Genomic DNA, 19,211 nt, shown 5'->3' on the forward strand with positions numbered 1-19,211 from the left:
AACCACTCTGGAAAGCAGTAGAGAGAGTCCTCAAAACAATAGGGATGGAATCACCACATGGTACAGATATCCCCTCCTTGATATTTTCCCAAAAGATCTAAAACCAGCATACTACAGTGAACCAGCTCCCTCATGTTCATTGCAACACAATTCACAAGACCTAAATCATGACACCAAACTAGATGTCCATCAGTAGATGAATGCATTGAGAAGTTGTGGTATAGATGTACAATGTAGTTCTACTCAGCCCTAAAAAAGTATGAAATCATAGCATTTGCAATGGCTAGAAATGAAGAGCATCATGCTAAGTGAAATAAGCCAGACCCATAAACATCAAGGGTCAAATCTTTTCTTTCATATGTGGAAGTTAGAGTAAAATAAAGGAAAGGGGGGAAGGAAGGATAGAATAATATAAAGAACCAAACAAATATACATTAATAGATGAGTGAAAGGAAGTGGAGAAGAGGAAGGAGAATGGGAGAGGGGAGGATCATGACCTGAGATGGAATCCCAAGCATGCAGGAGTTTGTCAGGATGAACCCCATTACTAAGTATAGCTATAAAACTCCAATTAAAAAAAAAGTGTGTGCAGCTGAGATGGGCAATACATGTCATCCTTCTGCTTGACTGACTTAGTGTCTCCGTCCCTTTTAGTTCATTGCACACTATCCTGGCCCCTTTCCAAAACTCATAAAGGCAGAGCACTGTCCGGCTACAATGATTTCTATTCGGTCACCTGCAACGCTGCCCTCTGTTCTCTTGGGACATGTCAGTCATGAAGCCCTATTTAATGACCATTGCCATCCTTCTGATTCTGGTTCAAAAGACTCCAGGTAACAGACCTGCTCGAAGGTTCTGGGGTCTTGCCTATAGAATCGGCATCTTGGTGGCCTCTGAGGTGACGCCAACGCATGTGTAGGAGTTGCCACTGAAAGCCTTTTCTGGCCTCAGGTTGCAGATGCCACCCCCAAGCCTCAGCACATGTTGAGATCTCTGGTTCTTCTCTGCCAAGGCAAATCTAAGAGGCCGTTGTTCCTGCTGTTCCTGGCATAGTGGAGCACGGAAGCATGAGTCACTTTAGGTAGTGCTGTTGGGGTGGGAGCTTGGTTCCTGGGCTAGTGTGAGAGATGGGGTACAAGCTGGGGGCTGTGGGAGGAAGAAAGGGCAGTGGGACAGTGGATAGTGGCCTGGTATCAGGGGGTTTTATGGTGGTGTGTTTGTGTTATGTTTTATAATTAGGTCAGAAGAGAGAGGCTGGAATTGAAGTTAGGTGTTTGACTCAAGCAGGTGACTTATGCAGGCAGGGTCTATGTGGGGCTTATCTGGGTTGGGGTTGCCTATCCTGGGTTTTGGGGTGGCTTAGCTTGAGTGAGAAAGTCGAATTCATCCCCGCAGTGTTATGGCTATCGAAATGGAGATGTATCTTTATCAGATACATAATTTGCAAATATTTTCTCCCATTTTGAGGCTGTTTTTTTGTTTTTGAATAATCGCCTTAGATGTGCAGAAGTTATACACATACAATCCCATTTACCTATTTTTGCCTTTGTTGTCTGTGCTTTTAGGGTCCTATCCAAGAAATCATCCCAAGACCAATGTCAGGAAGCTTTTCCCTTAGGTTTTCTTTTAAGAGTTTTACAGTTGCAGGTCTCCTAAGTCTCTAATCCACTTCAAGTTGATTTCTGTGTGTGGTGTAAGATAGGGACCCAATTTTATTCTTTCACGTGTGGATATCCCAGCAGCACTCATTGGAGAGAGTAGCTTTCATGGATACATGCTCAGAATCTACTATACAACATAGTTTTATAGTTGACAATACTGTATGGTATGTTTAAGATTTTCCAAGAGACTAGATCTTAACATGAGATTTGATGAACAACAACAAAAAAAAATTAAATAAGAGGACAAGAGAAAACTTTTGGAGGTGATGGACAGATGGGTTCATGGTATAGATTATGGAGATGGTTTCATGGTTGACTATCTCCAAACTCATCAAGATGGTTAAAGTAAATCTGTACAGTTTTTTTGGTATATCAATTATGCCTCAATTAAAAATATTTTTTTTGGTATCAGGGATTAAACTCAGGGACACTTAACCACTAAGCCACATTCCTAGCCCTTTTTAATTTTTTATTTTGGGATAGGGTTTCACTAAGTTGCATAGGGCTTTGCTAAGTTGTTGAGGTTGACCCCAAACTTGTGATCCTCCTGCCTCAGCCTCCTGAGTGGCTGGGGTTATAGGTGTGCGCCACCACACCCAACAAAACATTTTTGATTTTTTTTTTTTTTTTTTTTGAGGTGCTGGGGATTGAACCCAGGGCCTTATGCTTGCAAGGCAAGCATTCTACCAACTGAGCTATATCCCCAGCCCCCAACAAAACATTTTTAAAAAAAGAAATGAAAAGAGTAAATGCTTGATGGAAAAATATCCAGCATTGTTTTCCAGTTCTGAGGACATTTCTCCAGTGTGATGGTCAGAGTCACTGAAGCGCAGTAGACAGTACAACCGTAGGAAGTGAAGATCAATGGAATCAAGTAACTGGCATGTTCTCAGCGTCTCCTCTCAAAGCTTGCATGTAGAGAAAGGTATGGGAGCAGCCTCGACCCAGCCCTGAGGAAGACCCAGGCTGCTGCTGCTTTCTTGAAAGTGAGTTCAGGGTCATTGTGTCGAGAGTTTTTCTTTTTCTTTCCTTCTTTTTAAAAACTCCTCTGCTTTCTTCTCCCTTAACCTTTCCTCCTTCCTTCTCCTTCTTCCTCCTACTTCATATTCTCTACCCACTAAGGTCTCGGCTTCTCCCATCCCCTTTACTGAGGGACACTGGTCTCAGGCTCAGTAAGCTCAGTTCCACGGTGGACAGGTATCGATACCTCAGGTGGATTTGTAAAAACACCACCACAAAAACGAAGGCAGTGCTGCAGGTTTCAGAAGCAGAACATCGTGTTGCTTCCCTAATAACTCCCTACTGCAATCACCTGGCAGAAGTTATGGGCAGGCACTGTTCTGGACGATCTTTTCTACCAGGACAATCAAAGTCATTTTTTCCTTTCATCAGCCCAAACACATGCATATGAAGTTGAACGGTTTTAAATTTATGTCATCCTGGTATTGGGCTGAGTTCTTCTCACAGAGTTGATTTTAATGAATGTTTATCAAATCAATGAATATATAAATGACTTCCTAAACACACCTGGGTAGGAAAAGCTGTAGAAGTTGGGTGGGGGAGGATCATGTCTGGGGGCCCAGGTAGCACAGAAATCATGTCTCACATTGGTTTGGGGTCCAGACAGAGTTGTTAAGAAGGTCCAGGGTATATCTTTTGTGGTTTTGAGTGATGATGTTTTAGTGTGCTCCCAAAACACTTCCGTTGGGCCATGTCTGTGGCTGAACGTAAGAAGGCCCTGCAGGATGTGGCTCTCATTTCAAGCAGAAGCCCAGAGTGTTTTCTGAGGACCTCTTGCAAAGCCTTACTCTGGCCTCTCCGGAGACTGAATCAGAAATCCTAGAGACAGGGTGTGCGTCCACTTAAAAATTCCCCAGAGTAGCACGTCGCACGAAGGTCAACCTCCTCCTTCCAGACACAGCTGAGATTTCCCAGCAGATACAAACTCCCCCATTCCCAGTGCTCAGCCGGGGATATCAAGTTCAGAGAGCGAAAACTGAACACGGGACGGAAGACCAGGGGCAACGCTGGGACTCGAAAAGAGGTCTCCTGTGACCTCCATTTGAAGATGGAGGGATCATCAGGGTGACATTACTACCATGTGGGTGTTGAAATTTGTGGCAATGCAGGGCCATGTAGCTTTAGAACTGCCAAAAGAGTGAGAAGGTATACATGGCTGTGACAAAAACTTCATTAAAATTTTTTTTTTATACCACGGTAGGTGCTACCCTCTGGGGGCTTGTGGAGAGGCAAGGAGCAGGCCACTTGCCTGGTCATCGGTGTTGCTGTCTAAGTCCCACCCTTCTGGCAACTTCAGAGAGGAGATCCTGGGTGTCCTGACTTCCATGCCTTGTGTCCTGCAAGTCAGGTGGTAGCAGGAAAACGTGGTGTCACTCTAGGAAAGACCCTGGCAGATCTTCTCCCATAAGCAAAGAGAGAGCGGGGGAGGGGCGAAGAGCAGGCCCCACGGGGAGGGTGAGGACTGAGGTGGGGCTCACAGAGGTACCCTGAGGCTGGGGAATCAGTGACTGGTGACATTTTTGACTCCCTCTGAGTATCTAGTGGACTGGCTGATGTTGTAATAACCCAGTGCCTCAGCTGGATTTGGGGGGGCGGTTTATATATATGCCAGCACCCAAATGCTACGGTGTGTCTGCCACCAAGGTATTTTTCTTTTCTTCTTTATCACCCTTCCTGTTCTCCAACTTCACCTGAATTTGGAAACTTCTACTTTTTTTTTTTTTTTTGTAAAAAAAAAATTGACACAGTGTTCCTCTTTTCATGCAGGTAATAACATCAAACTTCCTTTGTCCCACTTTTATTAATGTTAATAGTGAATTCATTGCATTTGTTAACTGGAGCCCTCAGTGTGGTTAGAAATGAGTTCTTGGCCTAGCACAGCGTCTGTGTCATGAATGGGCGAGGCGGGTGACAGGGCAGGTGGATGTTTGGAAAAGTCCTTGAATGTTGAACTAAGGGCTTGGGATTGTCTGTTGAAAGCTGTAGAAGGCCTGGTGACTTTCAGACCTGACGCAGAGAGATGTTACCTATGAAGTTCTAGCATAGGGAACGAATGTGTCACAAAGGAAAGGACATGGTCTTGATGGAAGGTGGACCAGAAATTGAATCCTGGCTTGGTGGAGAATGAGCCACAGGAATGTGGACAGAACAGAGTCTCTCTCTGAACCTCAGGGTCTTCATCTAAAGAATGGAGTTTACAACAGGTTTTTATGAGGTAAACGTTTAGTGAGATCTCATTTGTGAAATGCCTGATACCTAGTAGATCCTGGATCATATCATGATAGGTGGTTAATATTTTCTAATAGCTCCTTTGTCTTTGGAAAAGAAGAGCTAACGAATACTGGTGACTCGTGTTTGTAAAATTCTGGCTAAGTGACAGGATTTTGTCACTGGGTATTTTTCAGCAGAAGCTGTATACACACCCACACACCCAGATAAGTGACATGTCGCTGTCAAGGTGGGCTTTAGTCATATATGGAGAGCGCGTGGTAGAGGTTTGTACAGTGAGCACATTTATGTGTGAGTGTGAATCCGTGAAAGGAACCGAACTGCACATATGTTCCTGTGTGTACTACCGTGCCGCTCTTGTGTGCATGGGACCTGTTTCTACTGGACCAATATAGAAAAAGGGACGAGTGTGGAACATGTCTGTGCCAATGTTTTAAACCGTAAAGACTTGCATGCATATGGGCTCAGATATGTGTGTCCTGTCCCTGAGTAGACCCCGGTTGCCTCTGATGAGCTGTGTGAGGAGTGCTCATCTCTGTAGACACTTGGGAACATGTCCAATAGGGCTCACAGCGAAGTCACTGAAGTGCTGGATCCTCGGGAAAGACATGCCTGTCAACACCATCTAATTCCTAATTACTTCTTACATGCCAGATGGCTTTCTGAGCGTTCCATACCCACTCATTTAGTCATGACAAAAGCTTGGGGAACTGGCTTTATTGTTATCTCATTGAGCAGCTGGTGCAATAGAGGGCCCAGGGCTGAAGGCAGTTATAAGGATGCAGCTCGTCAGTGACTGAGCCCCGGGTGGAATCCAGGTGCTTTTGACTGCAGGTGCTGTGATCTTGGTGTGCTTAGGGCTTGCTCTCTCTCCATCACGTTTCCTCATCTCTGTTATCATTGCTGCACAGAAACTGAACGCGGCTGTGTCTTTCCCAGGTGGCCTGTTCAGATCCAACAATAACAAGAAGAAAGAGATGTGGTATCCATGTGAGCTTTACCAGGGCAAGTGCAGAAACACCTGCAGAAACTACGAGGTGCGGTACTTTTCCTGCCTACCTGACCTCAAGTGCTGCCTGAAATTGTCTTCTGATGTAGCCGGAGCGGACTCCGACTCCAGGAAGGAAGACTCCAGCCTCAGCTCCAACCTCAGCTCCAGCCTGTCCGTCATGAACACGTCCAGCTATGCCCCGAGCTGAAGACCACCGTCACCCCCTTCCTCTAGTCCTCCCTCCCCCGTTCTGGAACACTTGCCCCATAAAAACGCATTCTCTCTCCTGTGTGTGTCTTTCATCTGGGAGCCGTTATGGTTGGACGGCAGAGGTTGGGCTGGGGGCTGGGAAGCCACACAGGATAGGAAAGGTGCCCGGGATAGCTGGGCGGGTGTAGAGGGTACTGAGAAAGCAGGGGATCCCCTCTCTGCTCTGCTTCAGTGCCTTTCTGAGGTCGCAGAGGGGACGTGACAACTGGATAGAGTCTGGATGATCCAGACTCTCAATCCTCTGAGAAAACATCAACGGGGGACAGGGCCGCCTGTGGTATCCGTAGACCTAACCTGTTCAGTCTGGCATGAGGCAGCGATCTCAGAAGGAACCAGAACCTCAAGGATGGACGCAATTGACTACAGGAATTTGTTGGGCAAATCAGGCTAAAACTTTCTAACTGGCACAATGTGGAAGAGTGGAGTAAATAGGCTTCTCGCTCTCGTACCGTGCTACATGTGCTCTTCAGTAGCTAACGCTGCATTTTCCCTTCACTTTGGCTCTGAACTTCTAGAACTATTGTTCTCAAGTAAGGTCTCGGGGCTGGGGATCTATCTCAGTGGGTAGGGCTTGCCTCACATGCACAAGGCCTTTGGTTCGATCCTCAGTTCCACCAAAAAAAAAAAAATGGAGTAAGGTCTCCAAGCTCTAGATTCCTAGGCTCACCTCGGCTAAGAGAAACCTGGCTTTTGTGCTGATCACTCCACTAAAATGGCCTGGGTTTTGGTTACCACTGCCTTCCCTGTTGAAAATTTAAGCATTCTTTGCATTTTACAGCATTTCTCAGTCCTTTCTTGAAGTTCTTGTTTGCCTTGACTTCTGGGTCCTCTTCCTTAGTTATTTTTAGGATTTCTCCAGTCATCTGCTCCATGATATTTACTGGTCATTTTCTTCCCTCCCCACCCCTCTCTTCTTTCTCTCTCTCCCTTCCCCACCCTGTTAGGTTGATGTAAGGGGCAGTTTTGGTTCATCGATAACTCCCAGAAAAAATGCTCCGCAGATACAGGTCCCACAAAATGTGTCCGCTCGGGGGAAAGGGGAAAGGGAAAGAAGAAGGATGGCGCAGGGTCTTGTCAGATATTGGAATTTCGTGGGCTGGGAGGAACCAATCGTGGAGGAGAATTATTACAGACTGACTGATGGACCAATGACATATTGGAACGTAATGTGGGAGGCAGGAAGGTTATGGCGTCGTAAGCCGGAAATTCCTGTAACTGGAGAGGCGGGCGTAACTGGCAGATTGACAGGTGGGTTGGGAGGCTGGGTTCCTATAACGGGAGAGAAAGGTGGCTTTATACCTAACACACCCCACATTGCTCATTATTAGACAATTGACATTCCCATCCAAGCCAATGGATTGAAGGACATGTACCAGAATATGTAATTGCCTTTGACTTTGCTTGTGGTTTAGCAATCTGGTGGGAAAGTTTAGTTTTGTTTACATCTTTGAGACTCACTGACATTCAGACACACTTGTGAGACAGAGGGCAGAGGTTTAGCAGAAGCTGGCTTTTAAGGCAGGACACAGAAATTTGCTGGCATATGTAGCATGATAAAAAGAAATATAATTTAATATTCTGAATAAAATATTGGTCCTGGATTCTGCATAGTAGTTGAGATACAGCATTTCTAGACTTCAGCAGTATTTGGAGAGGAAAGATGACCATGGAATTCCAAGTTTAAAGCTCAAATTCCATTTCCCTGGTCTCCATGTGTCAGACAAAGACGTGTGAATACAGAGTTGAGAGGATCCCTCCCCTTCCTGTATCACTGCCTAGTCACTATGCAATCTTGAGCAAATTCTGTCTTCCTCAGATTACACCTTTGAGGTCCAGACTCATATCGAATCATGTATTTATTATATTCTCCAGCATGTCTTAGCCACCTTGTACTCAAAATGTTCTCAAATGAACCCCAAATCTGTTCCCCCGGCCTTTGATCATCTTCTCTTCCCTAGTAATGAGCATCTACAATTTATCCAGTGGCTCAGTTCAGACACTTGGAAGTCACCCTTGTCCCCCCAACTCATCTTAAGTCATCGAGTCAGAACCATTAAATGTGCTTTTAGACCCTCCTGTTAACCTGATCTCAACTTAATGATGAAATTGGCACTTGTGTAATTAAAAATAGAGGACTCACTACAGATAACATGAAAAATCTCAACTGATTGTTTTATTCCCTCAAATGTACATTTTTGTTCCTTTAGGTGCCTGCTGATGTCATGTTCTCCTCAACAAATCATGTGATTCCTTTAAAAAAAAAAAAAAAAACAACACTTGTCTATCTTCATCGTTGTTGTTTTCAGAGCTCGTACCGAAGAGCGTCTTTGAGGTCTGCTGTTTCATAGGTCTGTCTTCTTCCAGTGCAGCATCAGTTTTTCCTTCTCAAGTTCATTTTCTCCACTTCTCATCAACACAGATCTTTTTTTTTTTTTTTTTTTGTACCAAGGATGGGACCCAGGGTCACTTAACCCCTGAGCCACATCCCCAGCCCTTTTTATGTTTTATTTCGAGACAGGGTCTGGTTAAGTTGCGTAGGGCCTTGCTGAGTTACTGAGACTGGCCTTGAACTTGCCGTCCTCCTGCCTCAGACTCCTGAGTCGCTGGGATTATAGGCGAGTGCCACCCCACATGGTTCAGTACAAATCTTACAGGGATTTGGGGGCATGTTAAGTCATAAATTAAATCCTTTGATTGGGTGTGTTAAGCAGTGGAAGTGAATTGGTTCCCAGTCCCTGCTAATAGGCGCTTTCTCCTTCCTTCCTGAAAACCAGTTCTACTAAATGGCAAACGCTTATTTGAAAAGTTTGAGTCTGATCATTCTTGTGAAACAATTTGGCATGGTTTGTAAGAGACTAGGAAGGATGGAGGTGGAGTACAGGATGTGAACTGATTTCACACCTGGCTTTACCTTCAGATCTTCTTCTGCATCTACCTTCTGCTGCCCAGAGGGAACCTGGCCGCCGACTTGGGCTCAGAGACACTGCAGTACAGCTTAGTAACTGAGGCTGGTCGTATGTTAACTTCTACCGCCTACAGCTGAGGAAAATCAGATTACTTTTGTTTAGTTCCACCCCACTCTGTGGCGGAACCAAATGGTTAAGAAAATGGTTAAGAAAAAAAAATTCACATCTATTTGGCTTATTTCATTCAGACTCCTGTGTTATCACTTAATTGGTGACCAGAGGTAAGTCCCAAACTAGTGATATTTTTTCCTGCTTTATTCTGAGGGTAGGAAATCCCAAAATATTTAATAGGAAAATCTAGAAATCTCTCATTTTGGCCAGAAAGCAGTCATGATATTTGTGAGGGATAAAAAGAGCCTCACAAAGGAAATAAAAATTCTAGTATCTCTCCTTTGCAGGTAAGCCTTTAATATTCCGAATAAAATATTGGTCCTGGATTCTGCATAGTAGTTGAGATACAGCATTTCTAGACTTCAGCAGTATTTGGAGAGGAAAGATGACCATGGAATTCCAGGTATAAAGCCTTTGAGAGATTGAAAAACATTAATGAACCTCAAAGGGAAAAAAGACTCTCGAAGTCTTTGCAGATACATGTAAAAGTCCACTAGAAAGAGAAAGAGAGGGAGGGACAAAGAGGGTAGGTGACCGAAAGGGAGGGAGGGAAGAACAAGAAGAAAGAGAGATAGAGAAAGAAAAAAAAACATTTGTTTTTGTTTTCACAATTGAAAACCAACCTGGTCTCAGAGTTTAGTATACCTCCAGATTTTCTATGGAGAGTCTATAATGTCTATTAAATAGCCTCAATATAAGAGTGAGCCCTTAAAGCAGTCTTACTTAAAATATCTTAGTGTTTAAAAGAACACACCTTAGAAATAATGACAAATACAAACTATGCTACTTGGATCAAATACCCCAATGATATTTCACCAGATTCACTCATTTTATACAAATTAACCAGACACTATCTTGCACACCTGTAGTCCCAGTTACTTAGGAGGCTGAGACAGAAGGATTGCAAGTTCAAGGCCAGCCCAGGCGACTTAGTGAGACCCTGTATCAAAATTAAAAGGGCTGGGGGTGTAGCTCAGTGGTAGAGCATTTGCCTCGCTGTGCTAGGCTCTGGGTTCAATCCCAGCACTGCAAACACAAAACAAAAGACTCTTCTGCTCTCCAAAACATAAAATAGAGCAGTAGAGAATACTCCCCTCAGATTATGTTTAGGATTACGAGTGGTAAGGAGATAGAGGAATTTATTTTATTTTAACTTACTATTTTTTATCTCTAATAGGCTCTAACATAAATCCTTGCAACATTAAGCAATTCTGTGTTAACATGTCAGGTAATCTGACTTTATAGATAAAAGGGATTTATTCATTTATCTATATAATAAAGCATCATCCCCAAATAAAAGTATTACACATGCATTCTAAGTTTTTAACCAAAATTTTGTTGGAAAGGGATCATTCTATCAAATAATTGCTAAGAAAAATGATTCAAAATTTGAAAATAAGTAAAAAAAAATATAACTAGGTGTCTTTTTAATAGAATGCTGGACAAAATCTAGCGATCTTCCTAGGATTATATTATTCTACTAGGACTGTGCTCCTTTGACCAATTTGACACTCACTAGGCTATTTTAAAAATTTGTAGAGGTAGAGGCTAACAAATTAGAAAATTAATGGCTTGAAAAAAATCTGAAGAGTCATGCAAACTGTCCCCATACATAAAGCTGCACAGGGACAAGGTGGAATCCATGCAGTTGAATCCCCTCCTTTTCTATCTGGCAGGACAGATATCCTTGAAGGTCCTTACCCTCTGGGATGTTGAACAGATTTACATCTGTTTGCAAATTTGTCCCAGAATCCTTTTTGATCATTTATATTGTCATTGCTTCTCTGAAAACCAGTCTTTTAAAAAAATTGTTTAGTTGTAGATGGACGCGATGCCTTTATTTTATTTATTTATTTTTATGTGGTCCTGAGGATTGAACCCAGTGCCTCACACATGCTAGGCAAGTGCTCTACCACTGAGCCACAACCCCAGCCCTGAAAATCAGTCTCAATATTGTACTGGCTTCTTCATTATTTATAAGTTTAATGCACTCATTGTCACTTGTTTATTTTATATTTGTATGTGTCATTTTTTTACTTTAGCATCTTTATGTTATGATTTATATTTTATACATCATCACAGTAAAGACACATAACAATAAAAGTATAAAATGTGTAGAATTTATATATGTGGTTTGGTGACTTTTCTTTCAAGAAAAGCAGAGTAATGCCGAATATCTTAGTTGGACATAAGGTTATATAAACTGTTTTAAGATGAATAAAGCTTTTCTTCTAATAGTGCTGTAGGATCCTAATTTGGGCCTGAAACAAATAAGTCACAGATCCCAAGAACTGCTGAAGAATTGGAACCCAAGATCAGGGTTCCCTCCTTGGATGGAGACATTTTGCTATTAATATAGTCCAGTTGATGGGTCTTTTATTTAAGGGTAACACTTTCCGCATTTTAAAAAAGAAACCTTTTCCTACAACGAGGACAGAGAAGTATTAGCCTATATATTCTGAATATTTTAGTAAGTCTTGTTTATCTCAACACCGGCAGCTGCTCCCAGAGGCCTAGGAGAGAGTATGTATTTGTAGGGAAAAGAAGGAAATGAACATCTCCAGCCTTGTTTTGTTTTCAGAAGTTTAACTTTTATACTAAATTCTTTATGTAGAGCACACTTACTTTTGTGAAAAACAAGACTACGATTGCATTTCCCAATAGGTTGGGCTAAATTTTCCCACTGTGTGAATTGAGGAGTCCCTCTTTTCCTGCTGATTTTCTACCTGTGTTCATCATGTATCAAAAGTCCCCACGTGGGCTGTCTCCGGGCTTCCTATTTTGTGGCATTGGCCTGGATGTTCCCCCCTGCATCAATATTTCTGTCTTAGCAATCACATTTGTATAAATAGTTCACATATTTAGTAGGATCATTCGCCCTCCTCATTATTTGCGCTCAGAATTTTCTTGTCAATTTTTGGCCTTTTATACTTGATGTAATTTTTATTCATTCTTTAAGCATTCTATAAAGATGTTGGAATTTTGATGGACATTCATCAAACCTGTAGGCCCATGTGGGAAGAAGTGATACCTTTACAAAATTATATCTTAAGGCCAATGGTCATGAACTCCTTCTGCCCTTATTTAGGATTTCTTTATGACTTCTAGAACCCCCATCTCAAGATTTGGCTTCTGGGTTTGCCAAGGTTACGTACGAAAGAGAAGAGAATGGGGTTTTTAATGGGCCAAACTCCAAAGTGACATTCGCTGTTTCTCTCCTCTTATCCTTGATGGAAATTGTATGGCCAAGAAACCACAAAACTTGACTGAAAATCCCTTGACTTTCTGAGTGTAAGAGCAACTTCTGCTCCCTCCTGTTTGGGGAGGGGGCAGGCTTTCAAGGCTGCACCCTTTCAACAGGAGTTCTGCTCCCTCACCTCAGAGTTAGCCAAGAATGCAAGACAAGGGGGAAGTTACTAGAAGGTGGGCCGGAGACCCCCAGAGAGCATGATCGCCTAAATAAACTCCCCCCACTCAAGGAGGCCTTCACCATGTCTGCTTATATGGATTTTAGAATTTGGGGTAATGACTGCCTTGTATCTGGTTTTTCCCCTTGTCGCGAGCAGTAAGAGAGGAATCGAGTTTGGTTCCAACAAGTGGGTTTTATTCATGCCATGCACACTCAACGTTCCTAATAATAGCAAGTCACAAATACACTGAAGAGTCACTCCCTCGTTCACCTGGAGTCCAATCCCCATGGACTTACTCAGTGCAGCGTCTCTTAGCCAACAAGTCAGTCAGCAAGACCGCGGGGATTCTTCTCAGCAGAAGCCTCTCTCAGCTCCCCGGATGTCTTCTGATGCCCTCAGGTGTCCATAAGCTGGAGGCTGGGTGGCAGTAGTTGCCCTGGGAGAGTTAGTCAGTCATCTGGTGACAAGGGTCGATCAGCAATCAGTGATGGAGTGGACAGCAGCCGGGGCAGTCAAGAGACAGAGCAATGTGGAGTCCTCTGGTCACGGTGCTGCTGACGGTTTGCTCCAAAAGTCCAGGGGTTTAAGTGGTGATTCAGCCCAGTCACGCTCTGGTCTTCACTGACAAAGACCAGAACAGACTAGACCAGGAGCCACCACTCAAATCACAGATACAGGTTCATATCGTCATTGTTCAGGAGTGTCATCCTGCCACACAGCAAGTTTGTCACCAGGCGCCTTTATTTTAGTTTTACAAGTCCAGGCAAATACCTAATGCAGCTTCTTGGAGATCCAAGATGGCGGACTAGAGGGAGGCTGCGCTCCTTGTCACTCGTAACACCGGTTTCAAGCAGAGGATATCTGTTTCTCGGTGGGGCAGTTTTTGCTGCTTATCGATCCCCTGGTGTTTTACCCATTTGTCTGCTGTGATGACCTGCAGTCTGCCAGCATATCAACGCCTTATTTGAGAGCAGATTGCTCACTGTCAGGCATCTATCATCCGCCACTTGCCTGCCTCTCGCCTGCCTCTCACCTGTCCATCGCCTATCACCTATCCATCACCCATTGCTCGAGGTTCACCTCCCGATAGTCCGACAACAGTCAGCAAACTGATCACTAACCGCCAGTGGAGCACCAGCTGCCTGCTGTTGCCTGGAAGTTCACTGCTCACAGTACCTGCAGGTTTGGTTACAAGTGGCTGCCACCATTTTGAGACAACAGCCAGGCCCCGTAGGACCCCTGGCCAGACTGACTGAGCCCCGTCTCCAGGCTCCCTCAGCCTGACCCATCACTCCCTGCCTCTGGGGCCCTCACATCGACTGACTGCTCCCTGCCGCCAGGACCCCCAGACCAACTGACTGCCCTATCACCGGGACTCCAGACCGACTGATTGCACCCAGCCTCCAGGATCCCACAACCACACCAAACACACACCACCTCCAGGACCCCTGCCTGACCAACTGCATCCCGCCTCCAGGACTTCCTGCTGACCACAGCCACACCCTGAGCTGCAGCTCCCCATTTGCCAACACATTTGGAAACCAGAGTGGCCATCTTGGATAATCCTGGAAGCCGTAGCTCCGATCTTTGGGTGGGGCCAATCCCATCCTGCGACGCCTGCTGGAGGCTTGAAGCTCATTGTCAGGTACTTCTCATGCATCAGGCTACTGAACACTGGGAGGTTTCATTAGTATATGACTGTTATACAGTAGATTTTCTTTTTTCTCCTTTTTAAAAAAATTTAAGTTTTTATTTCTTTACTTTTCTTGCTCTCTTTTCCTTTTGTTTACCTGTTCCCTCAGAGTCTCTTTCTCCCTTTTTTACATGCTAACATCTGATTTCTTTTGATTACACTCTCACCCTTTCTATTTTCTAGAACTTCTGTATATTCCTTTCTTATCCTATTAACAGCCACATTCTAATCCCTCTGCATCCTCTTTGTCCTCCATTAGAAACTGCAGACCTTATTGCAAACCTGTTTGTCTTACCAAAGATAATATTTGAACTCATTTTGTTTATTATGACAATTTTGTTATTGTTCCCATAGGGGCTATTTGGCCTAGGATTGCATAGTGTCTGATTTGGGCACTGCTAATATTGATCTCCCCTTAAAGAAAGGGTTTTGGAAACCTATAGGGCCACTATAAACCTATAGGGGGAAATCTGCAATACCCCAGATCTGCACCGCTAGAGGGGAAGATACATGAACAACATGAAAAAACAAGGGAAGAAAATGATCCAAACAAATCTAGATTCTATATTAATAGAATCCAATGACAGTATGTTAGAAGAAATGTCAGAAAAGGACTTCAGATTATACATGATTAAGATGATTCGCGAAGCAAAGGATGAGATAAGAGAGCAAATGCAGGCAATGAATAATAATACCAATAAGCTGAAAGAGCACCTGCAGGAAGCAAAAGATCATTTCAACAAAGAGATAGAGATTCTCAAAAAAAACCCAAATGGAAATCCTTGAAATGAAGGAAACAATAAACCAAATAAAAAATTCAATGGAAAGCATCACCAAAAGACCAGACCACTTGGAAGACAGAACCTCAGACAATGAAGACAAAATATTTAATCTTGAAAATAAAGTGACCCAAACAGAGAAGATGGTAAGAAATCATGAACAGAATCTCCAAGAACTATGGGACATCATGAAAAGACCAAATTTAAGAATTATTGGGATTGAGGAAGGCACAGAGATACAAACCAAAGGAATGAACAACCTATTCAATGAAATAATATCAGAAAATTATTTTTCTGAAGAATGAAGAATGGAAAATCAAATACAAGAGGCTTACAGAACACCAAATGCACAGAATCACAACAGATCCACACCAAGGCACATTATACTGAAAATGCATAACATTCAAAATAAAGATAGGATTTTGAAGGACGCAAGAGAAAAGCATCAGATTATATATAGGGGGAGACCTATACGGATAGCAGCCAACTTCTCAACCCAGACCCTAAAAGCTAGAAGGGCCTGGAACAACATATTTCAAGCTCTGAAAGAACATGGTTGCCAACCAAGAATCCTATACCCAGCAAAACTAACCTTCAGATTTGAAGATGAAATAAAATCCTTCCATGATAAACAAAAGTTAAAAGAATTTACAAATAGAAAGCCTGCACTACAGAATGTTCTCAACAAAATATTTCATGAGGAGGAAATGAAAAACAACAATGGAGGTCAGTAAAGGGAGGAACTACCTTAGAGAAAAAACACTCAAAGGAGAAACCAAGCCAACTTAAAAACCAAAAATAAGCCAAATGACTGGGAATACAAATCATTTCTCAATAATAACCCTGAACGTTAATGGCCTAAACTCATCAATCAAAAGACACAGACTGATAGAATGGATTAAAAAGAAAGACCCAACAATATGCTGCCTGCAAGAGACTCATCTCACAGAAAAAGACATCCACAGACTAAAGGTGAAAGGATGGGAAAAAACCTACCACGCACATGGACTCAGTAAAAAAGCGGGGGTTTCCATCCTTATATCAGATGAAGTGGACTTCAAGCCAAAGTTAGTCAGAAGGGATAAAGAAGGACATTTCATACTGCTTAAGGGAACCATAAATCAGGAAGACATAACGATAGTAAATATTTATGCCCCAAACAATGGTGCATCCCTGTACATCAAACAAATCCTTCTCAATTTCAGGAATCACATAGACCACAACACAATAATTCTGGGCGACTTTAATGCACCGCTGTCACCACTGGATAGATCTTCCAAACAAAATCCAACCAAAGAAACCATAGAACTCAATAACACAATCAATAACCTAGACTTAATAGACATATATAGAATATTCTGTCCATCAACGAGCAGATACACTTTCTTCTCAGCAGCACATGGAACCTTCTCGAAAATAGACCATATGTTATGCCACAAAGCAGCCCTTAGGAAATGCAAAAAAATAGAGATACTGCCCTGTATTCTATCAGATCATAATGGACTGAGAGTAGAAATCAATGACAAAATAAAAAAGGGAAATTACTCCAACACTTGGAGACTAAATAATATGCTATTGAATGAAACATGGATAACAAAAAACATCAGGGAAGAGATTAAAAAATTCTTAGAGGTCAATGAGAATGATGATACAACATATCGAAATCTCCGGGACACTATGAAAGCGGTACTAAGAGGAAAATTCATTGCATGGAGCGCATTCCAGAAAAGAATGAAAAGTCAACAACTAAATGAACTAACATTACAGCTCAAAGTCCTAGAAAAAGAAGAACAGAATAACAGCAAAAGTAGTAGAAGACAGGAAATAATTAAAATCAGAGCTGAAATCAATGAAATTGAAACAAAAGAAACTATTAAAAAAATTGACAAAACAAATGCAGCTTATTATCACTACATAACACACGGCTATAGCAATTCCTATTCTCCTTGTCTCATTACACCCCTTTTCTGAACTGGTGTCCTGGCTATGGGGGTCTCTGTTGTCTGAAGTCGGGTGTGCAGGGAGTCGGGGGAGTGGAGAGCTTGTCTTTGATTAATGGGCCACTGGGCTAAGAGGAGGTGCCGAGAGGGGGAGCACTCAGGAATGACCGTGAGGACTTGGATCACCTGGAGACCTGCACTTGTTTTTATTAGTTCATTATAGATATACTTAATATTGATGTTTTGTTTTGTTTTGTTTTGCTACTGGGGATTGAACCCGGAGGCGCTTAACCACTGAGCCACATCCTCAGCCCTTTTTATATTTCATTTAGAGACAGGGTCTCACTGAGTTGCTTAGGGCCTCACTAAGTTGTTGAGGCTGGCTTTGAACACATAATCCTCCTGCTTCAGCTTCCCGAGCTGCTGGGAAGACAGGCGTGTGCCACCGCTCCTGGCTTGGGGTCCTTTCTCACATAATTATTAGGCATGAAATATAATTTGCTCCAATTCAGCCCCTGGTCCTTCCCCTTTTCCTCCCCTTCTCCCTCCCCCATTCCCTTTCCTTTACTCTACTGAGGTTCTATTTATTTATAGTTTTTATTTTAATTAGTGCATGATGGACTAGATAAAGGTGCAGCTCACTGTGGTATATTCACATATGTCCATAGGACAGTGTGGCCAGATTCATTCCACCGTTCGTCCCTTTTCCCAACCTCCTGTGTCCCCTCAGCCTCCTTCCTGTACTCCAGGGATGGACTCTACACCTTTGGGCAATGACTGGAGGAGACTGAGACTTGTCCCTTCGGGGGATGAACAATGCTCTCTATAGCTGAAGGAATAGTGAAGTGTAAATCTGGAGGACAGTGGCAAAGAGTGGCTGGATAATCTAAAATCCTCTTTTTTCTTCATGGGCTCCTAAGACTGCACGTTCGAGCCTCCTTGGCGGTTAACTGGAGGCCATATAAGTGGATTAGGAGCAAAAATGAAACGTGCCACTTTCCAGCCTTGCTCTTAAAAGCTCTGGAGTTATCAGCTCTTCCCATCCCTCACTCGTGCAAACGAAAGCAAAGGACTTAAAGATGGCCCAGTCACCAAGCAGAAAGAACCGAGAGCGGATCACTACTAGGTATCACCATCCTGATTTTTCACAAGTCAGTTGACCAGCGGTGGAATGTGTTATGAGTAAGACACTGGCCTTTTAAAAACTGAACCCATGAGATCTTTGGCATTGTTTTTGGAGTAGCAAGTATTAATGATTCTAATGACCCAGGGAGATAGTCCACACATCCCTGTAAAGAACAGAGAAATTCTCCTTTTCTGTTCCACTCAGGATTCCTGGTGTTTCAGGAATTCCTTTCTAAGCACGTTCTGATCACATGTTACATCATCTTCATTTACAGCTTCCCGAAGGAGTTTTCTGTTGGATGGGAGGCTGTAGGGGACTCTCTGCTGGAGTTTCCAGGAAGATAAGGAGGTTGTTGACAGCAGCCTACCGACGCTCTTGCTAGAATTTTTTCTTTTTCATACGTTCATTTCTTCACCAAATTTTCAGAATTTTCTGCAGTCTCCATGTCTCTGCCAGCAAGTTTTTAGTTTCTACTTCTGAAAAGAGGAGGGAAAACCACATTGACACAAAGTTACCAATTATCAATTGTAAAAAAAAAAGTAATAATGTGATAATAAATACAAGGCATTTGTGAATTTATCAACAGCTGTGGGTAATAAATACGGTTATGTTTATTAGCCCTGGGTCTGATATATATCCATTTCCTTTATTTCTCCGTCACATATTTTCTTGCACATTTTAACTGTTCAGAAAGGTGGATACATTATATTAGCAATGTTCTAAGGACCTTGCTAATCCACACATATTAGAAAAAGTTGAAAATTATATGCTTAATCAAGTTGAGAATACAGTTGAGATCATGATACTGTGCCTTAAAATTGTCCTGTCAATCCCAAAATTGTTAAAGAGGTCAAGATCACTACAAAAGATTTAAAAGGTAGTTTAGAAACATAATCCTATCCACCATTGCCAAGGCTACTGCTAAACTTTCTATCTTGAAATTTTCATGGTGTCTTATATGCTACTTTTTTTTTTTTTTTTTTTAATGTTACCAGGGATTGAACCCAGGGATGTT

The 19,211-nt window shown here is 42.7% G+C and overlaps 1 protein-coding gene across 1 annotated transcript; it reads left to right on the forward strand.

The window, feature by feature from the left end:
• The first annotated feature begins 766 nt into the window (after positions 1 to 766).
• Positions 767 to 6,109, forward strand: Defb116 (defensin beta 116). Its single transcript, XM_047539233.1, has 2 exons — positions 767 to 833; positions 5,850 to 6,109. Exons 1-2 carry the CDS (start codon positions 767 to 769, stop codon positions 6,107 to 6,109), a joined length of 327 nt encoding a protein of 108 aa, XP_047395189.1.
• Positions 6,110 to 19,211: the final 13,102 nt, after the last annotated feature.

This window comes from Sciurus carolinensis, chromosome 2 (genome assembly GCF_902686445.1).
Source record: "Sciurus carolinensis chromosome 2, mSciCar1.2, whole genome shotgun sequence".
Lineage (NCBI taxonomy): Eukaryota > Metazoa > Chordata > Mammalia > Rodentia > Sciuridae > Sciurus > Sciurus carolinensis.